General features: G+C 42.1%; 1 protein-coding gene across 1 annotated transcript in view; it reads left to right on the top strand.

The window, feature by feature from the left end:
* Positions 1–3,489: 3,489 nt before the first annotated feature.
* Positions 3,490–24,975, top strand: part of EHD3 (EH domain containing 3) — a 42,762-nt gene continuing 21,276 nt past the window's right edge. Inside the window, exons 1-3 of the mRNA XM_063444074.1 lie at positions 3,490–4,164; positions 12,874–13,050; positions 17,168–17,265. Of these exons, the coding sequence (XP_063300144.1) occupies positions 3,941–4,164; positions 12,874–13,050; positions 17,168–17,265 (499 nt within the window). The 5' untranslated portion in view covers positions 3,490–3,940. The remainder of the gene's footprint in view (positions 4,165–12,873; positions 13,051–17,167; positions 17,266–24,975) is intronic.

Here is a 24,975-nt window from a genome sequence, read left to right as displayed (position 1 = left end):
TATAGACACCCGAGGAAGCTGTGCAGACAGAGCACAGATTGATCCCCACCCAGTGGTGTATCCTGGTTTTGTGCTGACCTAGGCATGACAAAACTCAGCCCCCAACCCCGCCTTCTTGTACGTCGGTTCTGACATGGCTGTAAGATTACCTGTGGCTGCGCAATGTGTATCTGTGCATGTGTCATTGTACGTCGGTTCTGACATGGCTGTAAGGTTACCTGTGGCCGCGCAATGTGTATCGGTATGTGTGTCATTGTACATCGGTTCTGACGCGGCTGTAAGATTACCTGTGGGTGCGCAATGTGTATCGGTATGTGTGTCATTGTACGTCGGTTCTGACATGGCTGTAAGGTTACCTGTGGCAGCGCAATGTGTATCGGTATGTGTATCATTGTACGTCGGTTCTGACATGGCTGTAAGGTTACCTGTGGCTGCGCAATGTGTATCTGTGCATGTGACATTGTACGTCGGTTCTGACGTGGTTGTAAGATTACCTGTGGCCGCGCAATGTGTATCGGTATGTGTGTCATTGTACGTCGGTTCTGACATGGCTGTAAGATTACCTGTGGCTGCGCAATGTGTATCGGTATGTGTATCATTGTACGTCGGTTCTGACATGGCTGTAAGGTTACCTGTGGCTGCGCAATGTGTATCGGTATGTGTATCATTGTACGTCGGTTCTGACATGGCTGTAAGGTTACCTGTGGCTGCGCAATGTGTATCTGTGCATGTGACATTGTACGTCGGTTCTGACGTGGTTGTAAGATTACCTGTGGCCGCGCAATGTGTATCGGTATGTGTGTCATTGTACGTCGGTTCTGACATGGCTGTAAGATTACCTGTGGCTGCGCAATGTGTATCGGTATGTGTGTCATTGTACGTCGGTTCTGACATGGCTGTAAGATTACCTGTGGCTGCGCAATGTGTATCGGTATGTGTGTCATTGTATGTCGGTTCTGACATGGCTGTAAGGTTACCTGTGGCCGCGCAATGTGTATCGGTATGTGTGTCATTGTACGTCGGTTCTGACATGGCTGTAGGGTTACCTGTGGCAGCGCAATGTGTATCGGTATGTGTGTCATTGTATGTCGGTTCTGACGCGGCTGTAAGATTACCTGTGGCCGCGCAATGTGTATCTGTGCATGTGTCATTGTACGTCGGTTCTGACATGGCTGTAAGGTTACCTGTGGCAGCGCAATGTGTATCGGTATGTGTGTCATTGTATGTCGGTTCTGACGCGGCTGTAAGATTACCTGTGGCCGCGCAATGTGTATCTGTGCATGTGTCATTGTACGTCGGTTCTGACATGGCTGTAAGGTTACCTGTGGCAGCGCAATGTGTATCGGTATGTGTGTCATTGTATGTCGGTTCTGACACGGCTGTAAGGTTACCTGTGGCAGCGTAATGTGTATCGTACGTGTCATTGTACGTCGGTTCTGACGCTTGACGCTAGTACACTGCGCCCCTTCATACTCTTCAGGTTGTATGTTATTTTACTTTAACCCCTTAAGGACACATGACGTGTGTGACACGTCATGATTCCCTTTTATTCCAGAAGTTTGGTCCTTAAGGGGTTAAAGGACCACTATTCTCAATGCTTTCCTATGGATGTTGGCAAATTCTCACTGTGAAAATCAGAAGCGCCTCTAGCGGCTGTCAATGAGACAGTCACTAGAGGCTGGATTAACCCATATGTAAACCTAGCAGTTTCTCTGAAACTGCTATGTTTACCGCAGGCAGGGTTAATCCTAGATGGACCTGGCACCCAGACCCATAGTGGTCCTTCAATGTCCACTTATGATTTGGACTCATGTGAATAACACAACTATAAGGTTCTAAAAACCTTAGATGCACTGTGCTCTGTTATAGTTTCCTTGTGATCCCAGTAGCGTTTCTTGCCTCGATTCTCTGGTATTTGACTTGGTTTGTTCTCGATCATCTTGTTCCATGGCATCCTAGTCCCATATTGGCATTATTGATTCTGTGACTCCCATAACCCTTTGACTTTGGTCTTAATATTGTGATTACTTTCTGTGTCATCCACAAAATGCACAATGCACATCATAAGAAAAAGGTAATAAAGAATAGAAACAATAAATCTCAATCCGGAGCAAGAAGGGTTGACATGAGTTTACTGAATGGTAAATAAATAGGAACACAATTAAAAGGGTACAAGAAACACAACTAAATTAACATAATACTAGTTATAAGCACAATACGGTAGTATCCGGTGTAGATAAAGAAACGACTAGGTTTATTATTATGCAAGATAAACGTCTGACAAACTCCGCCAAGTTTTTTGAAATATCGGAAGACTGCCACTTACTCTATGTGGCATCTCCTCGTATAGTCTCGTGTTAGTCGACCTCTCAATTACGGACTGGAGTGAGGGCAGCTAAAATGTGTAGTAACGATTCACATTTTAGCTTCCACCAGTATAAGCATAAATAAATGTGTATAGTCTTTTGGAATAGGGGGAAATATGTCCAGCAACATAGAGGTTAGAGGCAAGACGACTGAGCTGGTAAGACATGTCCTATCCCGCACTACCAACCAGAATGTGGTTGAAAAAGGACAAGACCAAAACACACAAAGTTGCGAACATGAGCCCCCAACATCGCCAGTGTAAGGGAAACGAGATAAGAACTACACGCACTAGCACTACGGACTAAGTACTATCCTATTAAAAACTCCCTGTGTGCCTCTCAATGATTATTGCTATGGGAGGTGCCCCTCATGTAATCACCCTTCACCAGGCCTCGGAGTAAACAAATTGCAGCTGAGCATGCAGGGACGTTTCATTGGAGCCACGCATCCGGTCACAGCAGAATGACAGGGAGAAATTGTTTTTATTTATTTTTTTACATTTCCTTAATAATAGTTTATGACAGTGAGAAGCATGGATATTGTGTTATGCAAAATCTAGCCATATAAATGTATTTATATTTTGTCAGTGCACTGATTGGTCAGTTTGCGCACCTTTTCGGTTAGCCCAAATTGTTTTCCAGAATAGTTTGCATGGTTGAAATTCATCCAAAACCAAGATGCTATAACCAAGATTAATTATGGACCACCCAAACCAAAAATATAAATTCTGTACACATAAAATAGTCATGAAAAGTCAACTAACTACAAAAATTGTATTCACTGAAATTTTAATAGAAGTTATTACATAAAATGATGCATTCTGGTTAATAACAGCTTTATAAGCTACATCTTCCATCACCATGGGCGTTTTAGGTATTAAAATCCAATTTAAGCCCAAACATCACATTTATAGACAGTGCTGCTCATTCTGAAACACACTGTTGTTGCAGTTTCCGTTGCTGACCTGCAGGTGGCAGTGTGACACCAACACGGCAGGGATCCACCACATCACTGCAGCACTCAGGAGCTTGTCAAGGCACAGCGCAGTCTGCCGCACCCGTCAACATGGCTCCGCCCTCTCCGGCTTCACCCCATGCTGACAGCCAGGATGCCTTGCCCGGAGATGGGAACTTCCGGTGTCTCTGGTTTCCTGGGCTGCTGGCAATTAAATCCAAGAGGAGAGCAGTGATGTGAGGCTGTGGACCACTTTCCTTAAAATATCACAGAAACAGGGGAGGGGAGCAGCTGTGTGTCTCTTACTGCCTGCACTGACTCTGACAGCAATATTAATATTTAGCTGGGGGATACATTGTAACACATTCTGTTAATGTTCTATTAGTCATTACAGAAAGCATCTAGCAGCTGAATAGGGAGGAATACATAACATTTAAATTGTTTTTTGTGTTTCTGTTGCTCATTTTTGCTGTGCACTTTTTAGATTTCTATATCTGTCTTTTTTTTTTTTTTTTAAATAGATCAGGTGTAGCTTAGTGTCTCAGATAAAACCCAGATTTGTGCAGTCTGCAGGGACAGGGCTCATTGGCAGCTGGTTTTTGTTGTAGACACCATCACAATGTTTAGCTGGCTGGGTAATGATGATAGGAAGAAGGATCCAGAGGTTTTTCAGACTGTCAGTGAAGGTTTGAAGAAATTGTACAAAACCAAACTTCTCCCCTTGGAAGATTATTACAAATTCCACGAGTTCCACTCCCCTGCCTTGGAAGATGCTGACTTTGACAACAAGCCTATGATCCTGCTGGTGGGACAATACTCAACTGGGAAGACCACTTTCATTAGGTAGGTACCTGGGCATGGAATGAGGGTCTGAAGGGGCAGTAAGTACACTCTCTATGTGAGCATTAACATTCTTAAAATGTTGTTCTGTTTCATGGTTAAAACTGTAAATATGTGTATCAACATTATTGAAACATTGTATTTGTTTTCGTGTTTTTCAATTTGTATCACTTGCTCTGAGATTTGTTTGAAGAATTGATTTGCAATGTTATTAATTGTTATACTGAAAGTACATGTTTGTTTGTTTTTTTGGGGGGGGGAGATAGTCTTTATATTTTACATCTTGTGTATTTTTGGAAACAGAGAAAAAAAATGTATAAAATCAACATGGATTCTAAAGTTATATCCAGTTATCTAAACTTGATATGAATATGCGTCTCCTTAAAGGGACACATTCAGCTCAATTAAGTGGTCTGGGTGCCAGGTCCCTCAGGTTTTAACCCTTCAGGTGTAAACAGAGAAACTGCTTTGTTTACATTGCAGGGTTAAGCCAGCCTCTAGTGACTGTCTTCCTGACAGCCGCTAGATGTGCATCTGCGACGCTGGATGCAAAATTTGCATCTAGCGTGCAGAACGTCCATAGGAAAGCATTGAGAAATGCTTTCCTCTGGACTGTTTGAATGCGTGCGGCACTTGCCGTGCATGCGCATTCCGCTCCACTCGGGAGCTGACATCGGCTGGGGAGGAGAGGTCACCAGCGCCGAGGGAGCCCGGCGCTGGAATAAGGTAAGCTGCTGAAGGGGTTTTAACCTCTTCAGTGCCAAGGGAGGGGGACCCTGAGGGTGGGGGCATCCTTAGGGCACTATAGTATCAGGAAAATGGGTTTGTTTTCCTGACACTATATAGTGATCCTTTAATATTTTGCAGTTGATAAAGTGTTACCTATTGATAAAGTTACCTATTGTTATGGTTATTAAGAGAGGTCCAATTCATGATAGTTATAGAGCAGGACTGGGAATGACCAGTCAACCCCATTATAGACCCTCTATTCTCAGTCCCCATAAACCAGCTTGCGACTGTGCCTGCCCTCAACCACCTCCTTTTTACTCCAGAATATTCCTTTTCCAGTGATAATGGGATCAAGAAGACCTCATTTATATAATTTAGGGGGAAATGGGTTACAAAAGGGAAGAAAACATGTCCTGGGGTGTATCGAATGACCACTGTGGGCCGTGAATGTCTCCGTCCTGATGTATTGTTGAGACGTCATGGGGGTTTCTATCCATGTTATGGAAATCACGGAAAATTTAGAACCAGAGTGAAAATGTTAAATCAAAATAATCTAATTGGAAAAACAATCAACTTGGCTATTTTTCAAAAGCCTCTCTATTCACACATGAAAATGTGACAGGCCCTTGTTAATGTTCCACCAGTCCTTGTTTAGTGACTCCCCCTCGTGAATACAGAGACCTTTCTGTAATTGTAAAGCTGACTCTATGGCCTTCCGTGCACTGTAGTGGTTATGGTGCCAGGAACACCCTGGTGGTCCCAGAGCAAATCACAAATTGTTTGTGAACAGTTTGATAACTACATGGGGTCCACCAGCCACCGTTCCTTTTTTATTTTTCATGTATGGCCTTATTACAATTACTATTATTTGTATAATTGAATCTGCTGGTTATGCCATTACTTTATTGCAGTTTGTGGGTTTATTTGTGTAGAAATATTCTCGACTCAGAATTATGAAGTTTTGACACACATACAGTATAAATAGACTGTCTATAATTGTTAGACTATGGTGCAGATGTGACTCGGTGGGGAGGCTCACAGTTAAAGACTGACCTTGCCTGGACTTGATTCATAGTGACTGCATGCATGTAACTAGTAAAGTCTCCCAGCGGTGATGAGTCAGCTGTAATAGTACTCCCATTAGGAAGTCAGAGGATATCCCACTAAATGCAAAGGGAAACCAAGCTGGAGTCGATTATAATGGGGGATATATTGCATGGTAAATGTGAGTGTTTGTGTATGTATGCCAAGAGCCCCGAACTTCTATAGACAGTCCCAATGTTTTCATGTTTATTTTCATGTCCCAAGTTTAACCCCTTAACCCCTTAAGGACCAAACTTCTGGAATAAAAGGGAATCATGACGTGTCACACACGTCATGTGTCCTTAAGGGGTTAAGGACCAAACTTCTGGAATAAAAGGGAATCATGACATGTGACACATGTCATGTGTCCTTAAGGGGTTAAAGCAAAGGTTCTAACTACAATATATAGAATACAGGGCATTCTCTGAAGCAGAGTGGGAATTCACTTTTCTTCTTGTAACATATGTTTTCAATTCTTCTGTTCCGCGTATGGAAGTGATTTTTGTTTAAAAGATTATTTATCAATTGCCTATTAAGTATTTCTCTTTTTTTTTTTTTTTTTTTTTTTTTTTTTATATCAATGGTCTATTTGCATTTAAATAGATACAAGATATGGATATAATTAAATGTAAAGGAACACTCCACCCAAAAACAGCTTTATCTCACTGAAGCTGACTGGAGTTCCTGGGCGCCGTCTTACCATAAGGTTAATCCCCGGGCGCCCGTCTTCGCTGATAATCCTGCAGGGGAAAGGCATAAGTAGGGGCTGTAGCCATGGGCGCTCAGCTGGACCCAGGTAAGTTATCAAAGTTTACTAAAACGGTTTGACTACTTACAAGGAAATGGCACCAGGCTGGTTCTAGTGGTTGTGGTGCTAGAAGTATGCCTGTAGCACAGTTTCCAAAGTTTTATTCAGTTGTGCGATTTCCAGAAGAGTGACTGTTCTCCTTTAAAACAGTGTAACCTATCACTTTATATATGATTAGCAGGCTGATGTGTAGCTCTGTCAACAGGGTGGCCTGCTGTTAAATGCCAAGAGGGTGATCATCCACAGCGTCGTTTTTACTCTGAACAATCTTGCATTAAGCAGATTTTCACCAGCTTGACCGTTATTTACTAAAGTGTGAGTTCAAAGTGAATTTTAAACTCAAGTTAAAAATAGTCAAACTGGCAAAATTGTCTAACTCAATGGTGCTTCCAGTTCAGATACTGGGCCTTAAATGTCAAAATTCACTTTGAATTCTAACTTTCAAAAATAACTCTGTAAATGTTCAATGTCTAGTAGTACGTTGTTTGGCTAGTGATGGCAACGTTAGCATCCCAATGTTTTTGGACAATTGTGGAGTTCAGATTTCTGGGTTTCCAGGATACCCATCACCCGATACAACGGCGACTATGGAGGGTTCAGCTACCAGATACAGAAAGACCAGTCCCTCACTGTGTGGGTCAGAAGCTCGGAAGGTGCCTCAGGCAGGACTCTGTCCAAACCTTAAGTAGAACTCTCCTGGGCTGATGGCCTCTTCATCACATTAATACAGCAGTCTGCATTCCTTTATCCTCCTAGATCCTACACACCAGCAAATTATATATTTTTTGTTTTGCTTTATTTTAACCTAACATAACAGTCTGCAGCATGTGTCTGGCTATGATCCAGTCTCAGCTTAACCCCTTAAGGACCAAACTTCTGGAATAAAAGGGAATCATGACATGTCACACATGTCATGTGTCCTTAACCCCTTAAGGACCAAACTTCTGGAATAAAAGGGAATCATGACATGTCACACATGTCATGTGTCCTTAAGGGGTTAAGGGGTTAAACATGAAGTGGTGGTGGTCAGTCTAATCAGTTGAGATATAGCTACTACTCGTCTTAAACTAATAGCTTTTAGGCACATTACTATACTCTGCTTATTTTATTATTATGCAGCTTGTACTACCCATGTCTCTCTTACGCCGTATGTCTTTAGAACTCTACTTCATATAGCAGTTAGACATGAATGTTTTTTTACTCTCGATGTTGAATTTACACAAAGTGCGCCTCTCTCTCAAGTTGACCCGTTTTATCACTGCAATTTATATATGTTGACTATCATGTCGATGCAAGCTTGTATTCCTAAGCACTACTGGTAAATAAAGAATTATTTAAAAATAAAAAAAAATGTGCCCCTGCTGGGAGATTGCTGGAAAATGCATAGATCGAATGTTATTTTCGGTTTACGTGTCTGTGGCGCAGGTAAAGAGCTGTAATACTGATGGCAGTCTGATAATATTACAACCTGGAAAGACAGGACGTAGATTGTACAGAAAACGGAGTTAAATGGTGACATATTAAGGTGCTTTGGAATCACAAGGTGTGAAGTTCACTTGTAACACACCCCGTGACATGATGGTGTGAAACTAACTCACATGATTTTTTTTATTTTTATTTTATTATTTTTTAATTTGTTTTATTGGTTTATGAGATCAATATGTCTGCTGTTTTGTATTGGATACATGCAGCCTGCATTCAGTGTTTTTTTTTTTTCTTGTGCGGATGTATGTAAATAATGCATTTATACTGCTAAATGGAACTCATTAGTTGCCATTAGATCCCATCTCTAACCCTTGTTCTCTCTCCTGATTTTTGCACCAGATATGTCATATTGTACTGAAAGCTAGCAGGCAGACAGGAAGAAGAGGCCCGGTGCATATATTTATTTTATGAGGCCTTTTTAAAGGTAGTCCTGTTGTTATGTATGTTTGCTTGATTTTGTCATTTTTAGCATTATTGGTTGAATCACATTAGCCAATTTGCTTAACACCTTGTGTTATAGAATCAAGGCTGATGTGATTGGACGGAATAACCCAGCCAATCACTTAATTCTTGTAGCGATAACACTGGGATATAAATCCTCTGAATTACTGCCGTAAAACCATATTCAAAACCACCATCAGGCTGTCAGGATCTACTTTCAACGCATGGCAAGTATTTATTTATTATCAAGGATAACTGTTTCATTTAGCAGAATATTCAAATATCTGTGCATTATGTCACCACATTGCATTTAGGCAATTCAAAGGAATGCTCCAGGAACCATAACCTTTACCGCTCTCTATAGTGGTTATGGTGTCAAGTGGTCTAGTGCCATCCCACAGTAAGATATCAAACCTTTTTTTAACATGTTTGACAACTTACCTGGGTCACTGGGCGCCTGAGCTACATCAGCCATATCTGGTGTTCCAGCAGCAGAAGCCCAGTGTCTCTGTAGATTACAGCTCGGCCAATGCAGGATGGTGTCAGCCATTGAGTGTGGTCCTGCATTGCTTTATAGAGTAATCTGTCTTCTCCTGCCAGAGAGGACCAAATATGGACCTGGCAGGTAGCTTGTCAAACCATGCAACAATGGTTGGTCATTGTACTGCATGAAGGCACTGGGGTATTCTTGGCACCGTAACCGTTACAGATGCTTTGAGTGTTCCTTTAAAAATGAATAGTTTGCATTCCTATACCCTCATATATTTGATGGAACGGTGGAGAATAATTGTAATGGTTCGGAAGAGCACATCGAGCCCTGTTAGGTTCTCACAGCATTTCATGGGGAGGTATGATTTATATTAATTGATGCCAGACGTGAGAACTGCAAGCATTAAATGGTGAGGCCAAGGTGGTAGTAATTAGTGCCAGGGACTGGGCACCCCTTGGAGTTCAATATAAAGGTGGTTCTGCATATTTCAGGAGGATGATAAATTCAGTGACCTGCCTCTACATTTCCAAAATTATTTTCACAAATCTGAGCTCAGTGAAGAGAATCAATACAGTTGGTTCCTGCTTTCATTTAAAAATAAAACATAAAATAATCACTGCAAACTTTTAAACTCCTAACATACAGCACTTTTGTATCCAAACTGTTTGCTGTGATGTGCCAAACAATCTGAGATCAGGATCGAGGGCAGGATGGAACGTGCCGCCTGCGAAGAGGCAGCTCCGATAACCATAATAAAATCTACTCTGGAATGTTTCCAGGAGAATCAAAAATTAAACCCAAACGGGCCCAGAGGTTGTTTATAAATTACCCTCCTCAAATGCTGCTGTTAAAAACAGCCCTGCTTAGGGCAAAAATATAATCAGTAGAAACTGGCGCTTTAGCTGTGCTGCTTGGCAAAGTCTCATCTAAAGCTTATATTAGAAGTCCGGACGCTTTCCTGCCATAGTTCTATAATTAAATAAACCTATTAGTTGCACAACCAGTTTAGAACCCAACCCACCGCTAGCAGCAAGAGCAGTCGGAGAGTAGAGACACTCTAAAGCACCATAACCACCACAGTATCTGTAGTGCTTATAGTGCAAGGACTCTAAAATTTTGGTCTAACTGTTTTTTTTTTTTAATTTTTGGTGTTCATCCAGCACCTAAAACCTGCTCCTCCTGTCATTGTTCTCCCCTACTCTGTTAGCAGTATCCCATCCTGATTAGCTCCTGTGTTGTGAAGTATAAATTGCTGTGTTGTGTGCAAACCTAGGTGTTCGCTAAAGACATTATTGAGAAATGCAAGTAAAAATAGCTCATTTGGAAAAATGACTTCAACCCAACTTTAGTCACAGCTTGGCTATATGAGTATAAAGCTATAAATCCTGTTTAATAAATGTCATGTCTGGGGTTGAGATCATTGCCATACGGATGTTTTTGGGAGTTATCTTCACCCTCATAATTTTTGTAACAAATTTTTTTTTAGTGAGTTTTTAATGAACTCGGTATAAAATCTGTTTCAAATATTTCATCTGTTACAACTTTGGTCTGTAATTGCTTTTATGAATACCTGTTTGGCGTGAGTTATTCGATGGAGGTGTAACTCTTGTTTTATGTGTGAAGTTTATACATAAAGTGTAACTGGATTCCATCATTAAGGTGCTAAATGGAAAGCAATTTGCAGGATACTCTGAATCTATTTTATGTAACTGTAATGTACGCTGCATTCATCCCTACCCCTCCGTATCTGTAATGTCTACACTCAAGCTTTGCTGTAAAATCTGTATCTCTTGGTGATAATTAATGGAATATAAATGATTAAAAACAAAAACGTTTTTAAATTCTCAACATAATGCTTGCTTCTGCCATCCCTTAATGACCGGTTTAGGAAAATCTACAATTCTGCAATTTTGACTGTGCTGGTTAGTGTTTACATGTTCAGTTGGCTTCCTGACCTTAACCACATCCTTAAAGAGATATTTCGAACATCTTAAACACTGCAGCTTATTGTAGTAGTTATGGTGCAAAAATACTTTTAGATGCAATTGTCAAAACATTTTCAAAGCAAAATGACAACTGTTGAAAGCTTCTGTAGCCAACCCTCCCCTCTGCCCCTGAGGGTATAGAGAACCTGACCTCAATCATTTTGCAGTGATGAAAGCGTTCCCTGCAATTTGGCGTGACCAACCAGTACAAATCCTGTGGCAACAAAATACAGAAGAGAAACTTTCTCATTATCAAGTTAGTGGCAATTTGACAAAGAAAATGGGATGGGAGGAAACCTTGCATAATGACACCCTAACTATTACAATAAAATACATTGGATTTGGTTCTTGGAGTGTCCCTTTAATTGCGATATATGTATTGAGTGTTTCTCACTAAAGTAGCAATCAAGCACTATTTAGCACTTGGGACTCAAACTATCATCTGTACTAATTTAAAGTGGAACTGTTACCGTCTGGGGACTTTGTATAATTTGCAAAGACCCCAGACAATTACATCACTGCTGGGGGTCCGGTTGCCTGGCGGGCACCACCATCCTCTTATGGCCGGTCCTCTTCTGCTCCTAACACTTCATGCGCAAGAGCACAGCATCAAGGTTTGTGAAGAGTCCTGCTTTACCGCGGGATCCTCCATAGATGTAGCCGATTTACTGTCGGGGTGGTATTGGAACTTGTTGATGGTGGTAGCTCTGCCCAGTGTCTGGAAGGGTCAGGCGTAGGACAAAGGACACAAAGCAGTCCCTACTTTGCTTTTTGTTTTGTGTTTTTGTTTTTATTCAGGGCAAGGTTCTCTGCTTATAGATTTGAAACCGAAACCAATTTCTGATGTCTTGTGATATGTAACTGTAAGTTTAGTTTGTTTGCATTTTATGACTTAACCATTATCATATCTGTTTAAAGGGACAAAACAAGTACTCCATTTACATCTGCTTATTGTGCAGGTTACTTGCAAAGAAGTTGCCTTGTCCCCCATCTTCCCTATATGTTGTGACCATAATTTGTACTGTCTACATCCTCTCTGGGGAAAACCTGTGCTGTAGCTTTAAATGGTTGCTTCTGGGAGATATATGTACACACAATACACATTTTTACTAAATATTAAAGGACCACTCTAGGCACCCAGACCACTTCAGCTTAATGAAGTGGTCTGGGTGCCAGGTCCAGCTAGGGTTAACTAATTGTTTTATAAACATAGCAGTTTCAGAGAAACTGCTATGTTTATCAATTAGTTAAGCCTTCCCCCTAATCCTCTAGTGGCTGTCTCACTGACAGCCACTAGAGGCGCTTGCGTGATTCTCACTGTGAAAATCACAGTGAGAGCACGCAAGCGTCCATAGGAAAGCATTATGAATGCTTTCCTATGTGACCGGCTGAATGCGCGCGCAGCTGTTGCCGCGCGTGCGCATTCAGCCGACGGGGAGGAACGGAGGCGGAGAGGAGGAGGAGAGCTCCCCGCCCAGCGCTGGAAAAAGGTAAGTTTTAACCCTTTTCCCCTTTCCACAGCCGGGCGGGAGGGGGTCCCTGAGGGTGGGGGCACACTCAGGGCACTCTAGTGCCAGGAAAACGAGTATGCTTTCCTGGCACTAGAGTGGTCCTTTAATGGTACAAGAGTTTGTCACTAAAACCTATTCCCTGGCCTGTGTTCTCTGTTAATCCATTATCTTTGTCTCTAGATATCTCCTGGAACAAGACTTCCCTGGCATGAGGATTGGACCAGAACCCACCACAGATTCCTTCATTGCGGTGATGCAGGGTGATGTGGAGGGGGTTGTCCCAGGCAATGCCCTCGTGGTGGATCCCAAAAAACCTTTTAGAAAACTGAATGCTTTTGGAAACGCTTTCTTAAACAGGTCAGTGTGACGTTAGACTCAGGATGTTATTCTGCCTGGAATGGGCATCAGGAAAATGGTTGTTTATTCAGAATTCTCTGTGATTATGGTAAATGCCGAATTACCGTAGTCCTCTGCCAAACTTGAAGTAGACTCTGTCCCCCTGCCTCTTAATTATGCTTGGAAGCTTTGCCACAAGTGACCGACCGTCTTTCTTTGTTTTAAATGAGCTATTCTCATTAACTGTATACTCCACAGACTTGTATTAAGGGGCATAATACCACGTTAAATGGCCAATAAGGGAAACGTTTGGTTAAGGGGTGCATTGTGGGTTGCACTGACATGGACGGTTTTAGCTAGTGATGAATTAGGTAACTGAAAAAATAATTTTGAAGAAAATGTTTTTTTTACACAAACCTCTTTCTTATATTTACCAAAATGTCCATTGTGAGCACAAAGGAAAAGGGTGAATAGAAGGGTGACAGAGGGGCTTGGGTCCCAAAGAATGACTATTCTTCCTGTGTAGGGAAACTTGGGAGTTATTGAGGGGTTGAAAAGGAGAATGGGATACTCCAATGGGAACTGCTTGGTGTTCTAGAACCGTTCACGATTTCCACGTAGATCATAGGCTTTTTTTTTTTTTTTTTTTTTTTTTTTTTATATATATATATATATATTTTGTCTGATCAAGGATTCCTGTGAATAATTGGAAGATGTTGGACATATGTTTAACATTCATAGGTGTAGACTTTCCTTTTTAACCACTTTTGTTTTCAGAATATGGTGTCTGTATCACGGTTATTTACTAAAGTGAGAATTGTCTTGAATTTAAGATTGGCTGAATTGTAAAAATCCTTGAAATCAAATATTCTTCCATTTCAGCTATTCTAGTCTAAAATGTGAAATTCAGGGTGCAAGAGAATACTGAGAACGGACAACAACTCAAGCAGCTTGGCCTTCGGTGGGTCCCTGGTCAGGTCTTCAGCTGGTTTTAGCTCATCTTGTGAGATCCTGAACCCTTTGCATATCAAACTTATCCTTCCCAAAAGGCATTCCCTATGTGAAATGCAGGCTGGCTCTTGCTGCACGAGGGACACAGTAACCCCAGACGATAGTTTCAGTCTTGTTCGGCTTCATCAGGGAGGTATAGCCAATACTTCTTCAGGCACCGTCGGCAAGAGTTCCATGTCTGGATCACCCTTTTATCTTACTGCTCTTTTGGGTGGGATCCATCTGCTATGCAAAGGGTTTAGGTTCTCACTGTAATAGCACAAGATGAGCCTAAACCAGCTTGAGATCTGAGCGGGGACCCACCGAAGGGTCAGGTAATGGAGCTTTTGTCTGTTCTCAGGGTATTCTCTTGCACACTGTCTTTTTGCTCTCCCAAAATTTATATTATATAGTAAATAGCCTTGCATGCCAAACAACTTTCCTATTTTTGGGAGGATAGTGCTGATTTCTGGGTCCTGTCTCTCCGTCCTAACTTCGATCTATGATGTCCCCAAAAAGCAGCGTGCAAATGCATCATTAGAAGCTTTTGTGTTCTGCTCAGGGTAGAAGGACCCTGCAGAGATCACTGAACCAGTGTTTCCTGCTTGTTCCACCCTTGGTGAGTTGGCCTTTTTCTTCTGTTCTTTTGTTAGTACCTACGATCGCTTTTGGGGTGTTTTTTTTTTTAATTTTTTTTAAACTTACCACAATGGTATTTGAAGTGTATACATTTATGCACTGCGTGCATTAATTTGCTTTGTTATATCTGTTTTTAATATTTGAAAATTCTTTACAGCTAAACATACTGGGTCATATCCCCAACAAAGGCATCCCATGATGCCAGTGGGTGGGATAAAAGGAAGTGGGTCAGTGACACAAATAGCGTTACTGGAACCCCTTAAAGGAAGAATTATTCAACCCACTGGCACCATGCTTTATGGGATGCCGATATTGGGGGCATGACCCTGTATGTTTCGCTAGAAATAATTCTCAAAAGTTAGAAAAAAAATACATGAATTAATGTATATAATGCACAGATATTTACAACTGAAATATTGCTGTCTTGTGTTTTCTCAAAAAAAATTGTAGCTGCAGACAATCCGAACTGGCACTATAAATATAGTGCGGTATGATTAATGTTATCAGGCTAGATCTGTTGATGAGCTTAACCGCACACTAACATCGGTCAGAGTCCACACTAGACTCTCCTGACTTGGACTATAGGCAGTGGTAACATGCTACCCTGTACAAGGTATAGGCAGCCACTCTTAGGATTCCCAGGCAGCCATGCCATGAGCAGTGTACTTCACAGTAGCTGAATGGCAGCATCTTTGTGGACCAAGTAGGCAGTATTTTTATTTAAACTTTTACTAAAAATTAGGATTCCACAAACTAATGAAAATTGTACAGCTACTGATAGATGCTGGCTGACAGCCAATATGGAAAAAATGAAATGTTGATGAATGGGAAAATTCTAATGTTTGCCTATTTGCTTTCAACTAGACTTTCTACAACATTAACGCTCTGGTTTATACCGCTCACATGACGTGTTTCTAAGATCTGGGTCACTGTTCGGACAGACTGATGAAAGGTCTCTCTGAGAGGAGAACTGTGGCTAGTTTCTAATGGCTTAAACTTGTGTTCGAATCCCGAGAGACATGTATTCTGGGAAAACGCTTGCTTCCCCTGGCAACCCTTCTTCAGCGCCGTGACAATGCAACTTTTCGCACTCTGCTCATTATTAATCGCAGTGAAGTGTGAGGTCGGGGTTATAGAAATCTCTGCTGTGGGTTGCCTGGACACAGCCTGGATACTTGTAACGGAACTGCTAATTGCACTTTCATATTTCACTTTCATAAAACATGTTACAGCAAGATTTACTGCAAGGTAAATCTAATATTAGTAGGAGTTATTACTCCATGCCTCTTCTATAGGGGAATATTCACTAAATTGTAAAACTCACAGCCACGTGAACCCAAACTGTCTGCTTTGCTCAACTGTTTCCAAGTCCCCCTCAAAACTCATCTTCTTAAAGAGACCCACAATTAATTTAATAAACTCCTTATAGTGCTATAATTATCTGAAAAAACGACCCTGCTTGTATCTTCCATTTCCACCTGCCGTGCTAGTTTTCCACAATCCGATAAATCTGCCTTGGGATCCTCACTCCCCCTTCCCCCCCCCCCCCCCCAAAAAAAAAGGAGTGTTTTTTTTTGTTTTGTTTTTTGTGAAACATTTTGACACGGCCAATGCACGGCCTGCCAGTTCCCCTCTAAGGTCCTCTCCCCTTCCAAACAGCAGCCATTGGTGTAATGTTTTAGAAATGTAATCAGTTCCTTTGTTAGTAATATGTTCCACAAGCAATGCTTCTGTGAGAACAATAGGATATTTGCAGAGTACTTATCTAACACGGTTCTCATCCGGTATGCTGGAGACAGCTTTAGTAACAATTCAAACAATAATCCTAATATTCAGCACGGATTTGTTATAACTATGCTGAGAATAATAACTTGTGATTGACAAGAACGTTGATTTAAAGGGACTCGATCATTCACAAAACGTGGATATACCTTCCAGTAGGTAGATTTATATCTGATAAACTGTGTAGGCGATCAGTTTACATGCAATCTACATACACGTACTTACCGAATGTAAAGAATCCTGCAATGTCTGGTACACACGTCAACGTACATTCATTACCAGCATCTGCCCTTATATTTTATACATACCTATATACTGGTGCATTATATAAAATAATTCATTTTAAAATAATCTGCTCTACTGAATGGGACATTGTAATGTGTCCTAGCAGTCTACAGTTGCAATGAAGTATTTGGTCTAGCAGAAGGATAGCTCCGCAGTATCCCCTCTAAACTGGTTTAGTGTATTGCTCTTGGGTCAGAATACAGAAGATTTAGGGGTGAGGTGTGGTTGTAATCAGAAATGCCTTACACCCAGCCAGTAACTGGTCCTTTACAATATTGGCTAATTTACACATTTCAACCTATTTTAGTAGCGCAATCAATTGATGCACATTTGTATCTAATGTGCTGGCTAGAGATCTGTTTTTTAAATAGACCTTAAATGTAATGTACAATTTCTTCCAGTTATGTTTTTCATTTCACGTCTTTTCGTTTTCTGTTTGCAGGTTCGTCTGTGCACAGCTTCCAAACCCTGTACTCGAGAGTATCAGCGTGATTGACACTCCTGGGATACTTTCTGGGGAGAAGCAGAGGATAAGTCGAGGTAGGATTGTGTGTTGGCATTTATAAGCCCATCACATATCTGCAATAGCCACTGTGACCTCTCTACGCTTACAATGTCTGACTGTTAGGAGCCGCAGTCTGAACAGATAGTCCCATTACTCAATCTATTATAAATCTGTAAATTCTATTCTAAAACCTGTTAAATTCCTTCTAGAAGCTGTTCTGAAGTTAGCAAATGAATTGATTTATGACATCTAATTGAGCACATAAGGGATCCTAAATAATGTAGTGTTTTTTTGTTGTTTTTTAAACATGCTTTATGAAATATACTAAAAGATGAACCTTGTTCCAAAAAAAGCCTGTCTTTTTGTAGTGTGCTAGATTTGTCAGATATAACAGCCGTTCTGGAGAGGCTTAAGTCTCCCAAAGCCCGTCTTTCACAATGTGTGTGCAGTACGAAGACTGAATTGTGTAATGTCAACCTGCCTGTGTCCTATATTCAAAAGAAGAAAAACTACCACAACGTGAGGACATTAGAAGGGCAAAGGTTTAAAAATATCAGAAAGTATTACTTTACTGAGAGGGTAGTGGACACATGGAATAGCCAGGGACTAATGAAAGTATCTAGAAAATTGGGCAGACTAGATGGGCCAAATGGTTCTTATCTGCCGTCACATTCTATGTTTCAGAATTCTTAAATAAAGCCTGTATTGAGGTCTGTCTTGGGTGAGAAGCTAACTAAACATAACCTATACTACTTTTTATTGCAAGAATTGATCAAATCCCTAAAGCACAATATCTAAATATAGACAATTTGGATAGTTCTACATAGAAGCTGTTTAGCCATGCTTCCATCCTCATATTTCTCCACCTACACTGTACATCTGCAGTACAGTACTACTAACACATCCATTTTTCAAAGAGCTTTATAAGGATTTGTAAATTATTTCTGATGACCGAACCGCTACAATCAGTCTGTGAAACCTCTAACTTGGAGTCACATTTCTGCCAAAAAGTGGGTAATCTATAGTGGTAGACTTGATTGCCCTCAATCGTTGATGCTATTGGAATGGCTCATTGGAGGGGGCAACGTACCAAAACACACAGTAATTTTAATCGCAAGTTCTAAAATTGGAGTAATTACCAGGGGGTATTTTGAAATGGTCCTGCTGATTTATCTGCAAATATCGCTCCTTAAAATTAACTCTGTGTAGTTTGGTTTAGCTGCGGTAATAAGCAGGTTTTAAGTGGAGGTATATGTTTCAGTGTTATTTAATCTTAAAATGTGTAGACGCTAGCTATTTTCTTCTCCATTACTGACTGTCCTGCATCAGTTTAGCGTGGCAACGTTCACAAGAATTCTGGTTTCCCTGTAATGTTGACTCTATTTGAGCTGTTAAATTACCTTTTTTTATTATTCTTATTAAATTTTTACACAATTGGAAAAATTTAAGTTTTTTTTTTAATGAAAACACCGCTTATTTAAAGGGACACTTTAAGTACCATAACTACTACACATGATTGTAGTTATGGAGCAAGGAGTCTCATTGGTTGGTTTGTTAAATAATTAGCATTTTTCAAAAAGCTGTGTTCTCCATGCACTTAAAACCTATCCCCTCTGCTGCCACCAATTCATCATACAAATCCAACCAATTAGGCTACACACACACCCCTCGCTCCCCCCACAACACTCGCAGACTCGGTGCTCCAAATGTGTATCCTTACTTGTACATGGTAGTTATGGTACTTAGAGGACAGCTATATGCACCCAGTCCGCTTCATCTCAGCCCTTTGATGTAAAACATTGATGTTTTGTAGAAACCGCTTTGTTTACCTGGAAGGGTTAAATACACTTCCAGTGGCTGCCAGACTCACAATAGGGTTGCTTCCTATGCAACAACGAGTGAAACTCTGTCATGAATTCAAAGCTTTCTTCTGAAAATGATTTGATTGGACGCATGAGCAGCATTTATAGTGTATGCATATCACGTCCTCAATGCTACTCTATGGATAGCGTTAAATTGGACCACTAAGGGAGTCACTGGACTGGAAAAAGGTAAGTATCACTTTAGTAATTAATTTTATTGCATTTGGTGGGGGCTATAATGCAAATAAGGACTAGGGCACTATAGCATTGTGCTATACTGTTCCTCTTGTGTGCCTTTAAGTGTGCTTTATAAATGAAGATGGTCTGAGATTTCATTACTGTGCAATGGGACAACATAATGTTTAATGTGGAATGTTTTAACAATGAATGATAAAGAACTGGAAACCAAATTGCATACATCAACAAGTTGTGATTTATAAATTGGAGAATTTTTCCAAATTATCTATTGCTAAACACAATTTGCAATTCTGTTTTGGCTACACAACACTTTATTATTTAGTGAATGAACCCCATTCATATCAAACTGTTTTTGGTACATATTGTGACAGCTGTTCTGTCTGACCTATTCTCTGACTTTGATTCCTTGTTATGTAAATTCATATCTAATTCTTGCTCACACAATGCCCCATTTTATTGTGTTCATTTGTGTCACTGCACACCGTATACAGTTCGTTTTTATGGGTACATTTTCAATTGTAACCGCCAAATTGCGATCAAATGCAGCGAATACATTTTTTTTTTCTTGGCTATATATCTATGCTGCGCATGCATCAGGCAGAAATGGTACCCGCATATCCTAATGTTACCTGAAATAAAGTGCTTTTTGAGTAAGTGGATTCGGGCAAACCAACTTGTGTCCATCATGGCCACCAACTTAGAACAAGCATAATTTATTATGTAGAATTTTTCCATCAGATTCTATATATTTATTCACAATCTTCAGCTTTCTGGGTATATTTGCCCAGAATTTAATTTTGACCGGGAAAGAAATGTATTATTTGAAGAAATCTAATCTATAAGTGGTGTTCAGGCGTCCAGCTGTTGCTCCTTACAGATTGAATTCTCTCGAGTATTATCAAATCGAAGAATTTTCTGTTATCTTTTGTGGTTGTGGGAGTGTGACATCTTATCAGTTATGCAACATTGTACTATGTGGAGACAGCTTCAAAATCTGAAACCCTTTCTGATGAAGGAGCAAGGCGAGAGCGTTTCATACTTGACCTTTCAAGTGGAAAAGTGGATAAATGAGTTGTGATGTAATCCAGTCCAGGTTTCGAATGGAAACTTGGCTGATTTAGAGATGCATTTAGGACAGGCCAGCTCGTATATATAATCCCGGGTGCAGATACAGGAAAAGGTAAAGGTGTAGTTAAAGTGCATCTCTGGATAGAAAACGTCAGGCGCAGAGTACAAAGTATGACTGCAAAATCACTCTGCATACATGGTATTTAAAGCAACAGTCACCCCCTCCTGAAAAATTAGTGTTTTCATATAGATAGAATCAAGAGATATACAGAGACATAGTAGGGGCCATCTCTGTATTTCTGCTCAACCTGACTTTTAGTCAGTCCCGACAGCCACCACCAGTGATGACTGCAGGGAATTTGCTATGTTTCTGGAGGGTCTCCTGGGATCCCTCATAGACCTCAATGCTGAACTCGCAAGTAATGTCAGCTCCTGGCACTATAGAGAAACTGAGTAAGAATGCTTGCACTGCCCGTGAGGGACATGTTCTGGTAAGTAATCTCGCCATTATCTGCACCCCTGCTGGCCACCGGACCACCAGCGGTGATGTCACGATTGGGGGACATTGTGAATTCAGCAAAGTCGTCAGACTGTGAAAGTGCAGTTGCAACGCAGGTCTGTTGTATTCTTCTTTGCTAATAGTTGGTAGGCAGTTATTTGAAATGTTGGAAGGTGTGTTTTTATTCCATTTACAAACAGACCAAGAGGGACACTTTCATTTTAGGGGTGTGGGTGTGGCCAGGGGCTGTTCTGAAAAATTTTAGGTCACTAATTTTGTACAACTAAAATTTGATTTTAAAAATAGGAAAAATGTATCTTAGTTAGAATATAATGTATCTTAGTTGGAATATAACAAATATGTTTTAGAAATTAGAGAGGGTTTTACTTTGGGATCACAGTAATAATTTAAATCTGTCATTTTAACCCCTATGAAATAATAATAATAATAATAATAAAATCAGATCTGCTGTATATGAATGGTTTAGCGCCCAGATCTGTTTACTTTGCACCTGTTTGCCCACTTGTTCAGAACTCTTGTTGGCAGTGCCATATATGGGATGTCTGGTGTCCTGGGGTAGAGTCACTTGGCATAGAGCTGCTAATTATTTGTTTATATAGAATATGTGGTTTTGTTCTTGTGTTAAAAACTGGCAGAATTTGACCAATATTTGCAGTTTTTCACACATTGCTGACTTTTTTTGGAATTTTCAAGTCGTGTAATGTTGCTGCATTCTTAGGTCTTTAAAGGCGACTGATAAATATTTATGCAAGTGTGACATTTTTACCCAGTTAGTCTCTGGCCTCGGAGATCTAACGAGAGCCTGGTAACCCTGTGACTTTGCCCTCTGTACACATTCCTGACTCCGTGCAGTTAAGAGTAGATTAACTGATTTAACTATGCATTTTACTTAAAGGGACTCTATAGTCACCATATAAAAGCAAGAAAGACAGGTCCCCCAGCCTTCCTTCTTGCTTTTATATGAACTTTCATTCATTAAAAAAAAAAAAAATCGGTGTTTTTATATTAAAAACTTACCTCCGTTCCAGCGCCGAGCTCCCCGCTAGGCCGCGCCCCCTTTTTCGTCAAAATGACGAAATCGCGGGGCCCAATGGGACGGCTTCGCGCTGGACCAATCGCGTTCTTCATAGAGCGGCATTGAATGCCGCCCTATGAAGAACCTGAGCGCTTTAACGCGCATGTGCGCGGAATGCGCGTTCGCGAGCTGAGCTGTCTGACTGACAGCTCAGCTCGCTTTCTAAAATTATCAATAATAATTTAGGGCCCCCACCCGCCCTGTGCGGCGGGTGGGGGCCCTAAAATTATCAATGAGGGGGGGGACCTACTGTCCCCCCCCCGGCCCCCACCCCTGTGCGGCGGGTGGGGGCCCTAAAATTATCAATGAGGGGGGGACCTACTGTCCCCCCCCCGGCCCCCACCCCTGTGCGGCGGGTGGGGGCCCTAAAATTATCAATGAGGGGGGGACCTACTGTCCCCCCCCCGGCCCCCACCCCTGTGCGGCGGGTGGGGGCCCTAAAATTATCAATGAGGGGGGGACCTACTGTCCCCCCCCCCGGCCCCCACCCCTGTGCGGCGGGTGGGGGCCCTAAAATTATCAATGAGGGGGGGACCTACTGTCCCCCCCCGGCCCCCACCCCTGAGCGGCGGGTGGGGGCCCTACAATTATCAATGAGGGGGGGGACCTACTGCCCCCCCCCCCGGCCCCCACCCCTGAGCGGCGGGTGGGGGCCCTAAAATGATCAGTAAGGGGGGGGACCTACTGTCCCCCCCCCGGCCCCCACCCCTGTGCGGCGGGTGGGGGCCCTAAAATGATCAATAAGGGGGGGGACCTACTGTCCCCCCCCCGGCCCCCACCCCTGAGCGGCGGGTGGGGGCCCTAAAATTATCAATAAGGGGGGGGGACCTACTGTCCCCCCCCCGGCCCCCACCCCTGAGCGGCGGGTGGGGGCCCTAAAATTATCAATAAGGGGGGGGGGACCTATTGTCCCCCCCCCGGCCCCCACCCCTGAGCGGTGGGTGGGGGCCCTAAATACAAAGGGGGGGGGGGACCCTAGTTAACCCTCCCCCCCCCCAAAAAAAAATATCTCCCTACCTACCCCCCTCACCCTAAAAATAATGAGGGGGGACCATTAACTAAAAACCTGTAAAAAAAATGAGATAAAATCAACTTACCATTCGATGTTTTCTTTCTTCTAAAATCTTCTTTCTTCAGCCCCAAAAAAGGCCAAATAAAAATCCATAATAACCGACGCAATTAAAAAAAAAAAAAAAAAAACCGAGCGCAAAAAAAAATAATCCATCTTCACCCATGGAGGGCTCCGCGCAGACTGAGCTCCGCAGGGCGGGGGAAGGCTTATAAAGCCTTGCCCCGCCCTGCAATTAGGCTAAGAACACTCTGATTGGTGGGTTTAAGCCAATCAGAGTGCTCTTTGTCATTTTACAAGCGTGGGAAAGTTCTTTGGAATTTTCCCACGCTTGTAAAATGACACAGAGCACTGTGATTGGATGGATTTCAAGCCATCCAATCACAGTGCTCTGTGTCATTTTACAAGCGTGGGAAAGTTCTTTGGAATTTTCCCACGCTTGTAAAATGACAAAGAGCACTGTGATTGGATGGATTTCAAGCCATCCAATCACCGTGCTCTGTGTCATTTTACAAGCGTGGGAAAGTTCTTTGGAATTTTCCCACGCTTGTAAAATGACAAAGAGCACTGTGATTGGATGGATTTCAAGCCATCCAATCACAGTGCTCTTTGTCATTTTACAAGCGTGGGAAAGTTCTTTGGAATTTTCCCACGCTTGTAAAATGACAAAGAGCACTGTGATTGGATGGATTTCAAGCCATCCAATCACCGTGCTCTGTGTCATTTTACAAGCGTGGGAAAGTTCTTTGGAATTTTCCCACGCTTGTAAAATGACAAAGAGCACTGTGATTGGATGGATTTCAAGCCATCCAATCACATTGCTCTGTGTCATTTTACAAGCGTGGGAAAATTCCAAAGAACTTTCCCACGCTTGTAAAATGACAAAGAGCACTGTGATTGGATGGATTTCAAGCCATCCAATCACATTGCTCTGTGTCATTTTACAAGCGTGGGAAAATTCCAAAGAACTTTCCCACGCTTGTAAAATGACAAAGAGCACTGTGATTGGATGGATTTCAAGCCATCCAATCACATTGCTCTGTGTCATTTTACAAGCGTGGGAAAATTCCAAAGAACTTTCCCACGCTTGTAAAATGACAAAGAGCACTGTGATTGGATGGATTTCAAGCCATCCAATCACATTGCTCTGTGTCATTTTACAAGCGTGGGAAAATTCCAAAGAACTTTCCCACGCTTGTAAAATGACAAAGAGCACTCTGATTGGCTTAAACCCACCAATCAGAGTGTTCTTAGCCTAATTGCAGGGCGGGGCAAGGCTTTATAAGCCTTCCCCCGCCCTGCGGAGCTCAGTCTGCGCGGAGCCCTCCATGGGTGAAGATGGATTAATTTTTTTGCGCTCGGGTTTTTTTTTTTCTTTTTTTATTGCGTCGGTTATTATGGATTTTTATTTGGCCTTTTTTGGGGCTGAAGAAAGAAGATTTTAGAAGAAAGAAAACATCGAATGGTAAGTTGTTTTTATCTTATTTTTTGTTTCAGGTTTTTTGTTACAGGTTTTTAGTTAAAGGGTCCCCCCTCATTATTTTTAGGGTGAGGGGGTAGGTAGGGAGATAAGTTTTTTTTTTTTTTTTGGGGGGGGGGGGGGGGGGGAGAGAGGGTTAACTAGGGTCCCCACCCCCTTTGTATTTAGGGCCCCCACCCACCGCTCAGGGGTGGGGGCCGGGGGGGGGGCAGTAGGTCCCCCCCCTTATTGTGAATTTTAGGGCCCCCACCCGCCGCACAGGGGTGGGGGCCGGGGGGGGACAGTAGGTCCCCCCCCTATTGTGAATTTTAGGGCTCCCACCCACCGCACAGGGGTGGGGGCCGGGGGGGGACAGTAGGTCCCCCCCCTATTGTGAATTTTAGGGCCCCCACCCACCGCTCAGGGGTGGGGGCCGAGGGGGGGGGGCAGTAGGTCCCCCCCCTTATTGTGAATTTTAGGGCCCCCACCCACCG

Source organism: Pelobates fuscus, chromosome 2, assembly GCF_036172605.1.
Source record: "Pelobates fuscus isolate aPelFus1 chromosome 2, aPelFus1.pri, whole genome shotgun sequence".
In the NCBI taxonomy this organism is placed as follows: Eukaryota; Metazoa; Chordata; class Amphibia; order Anura; family Pelobatidae; genus Pelobates; species Pelobates fuscus.
The sequence above is the reverse complement of the archived record's forward strand: the minus strand, read 5'-3'. Positions and strand labels throughout refer to the sequence as shown.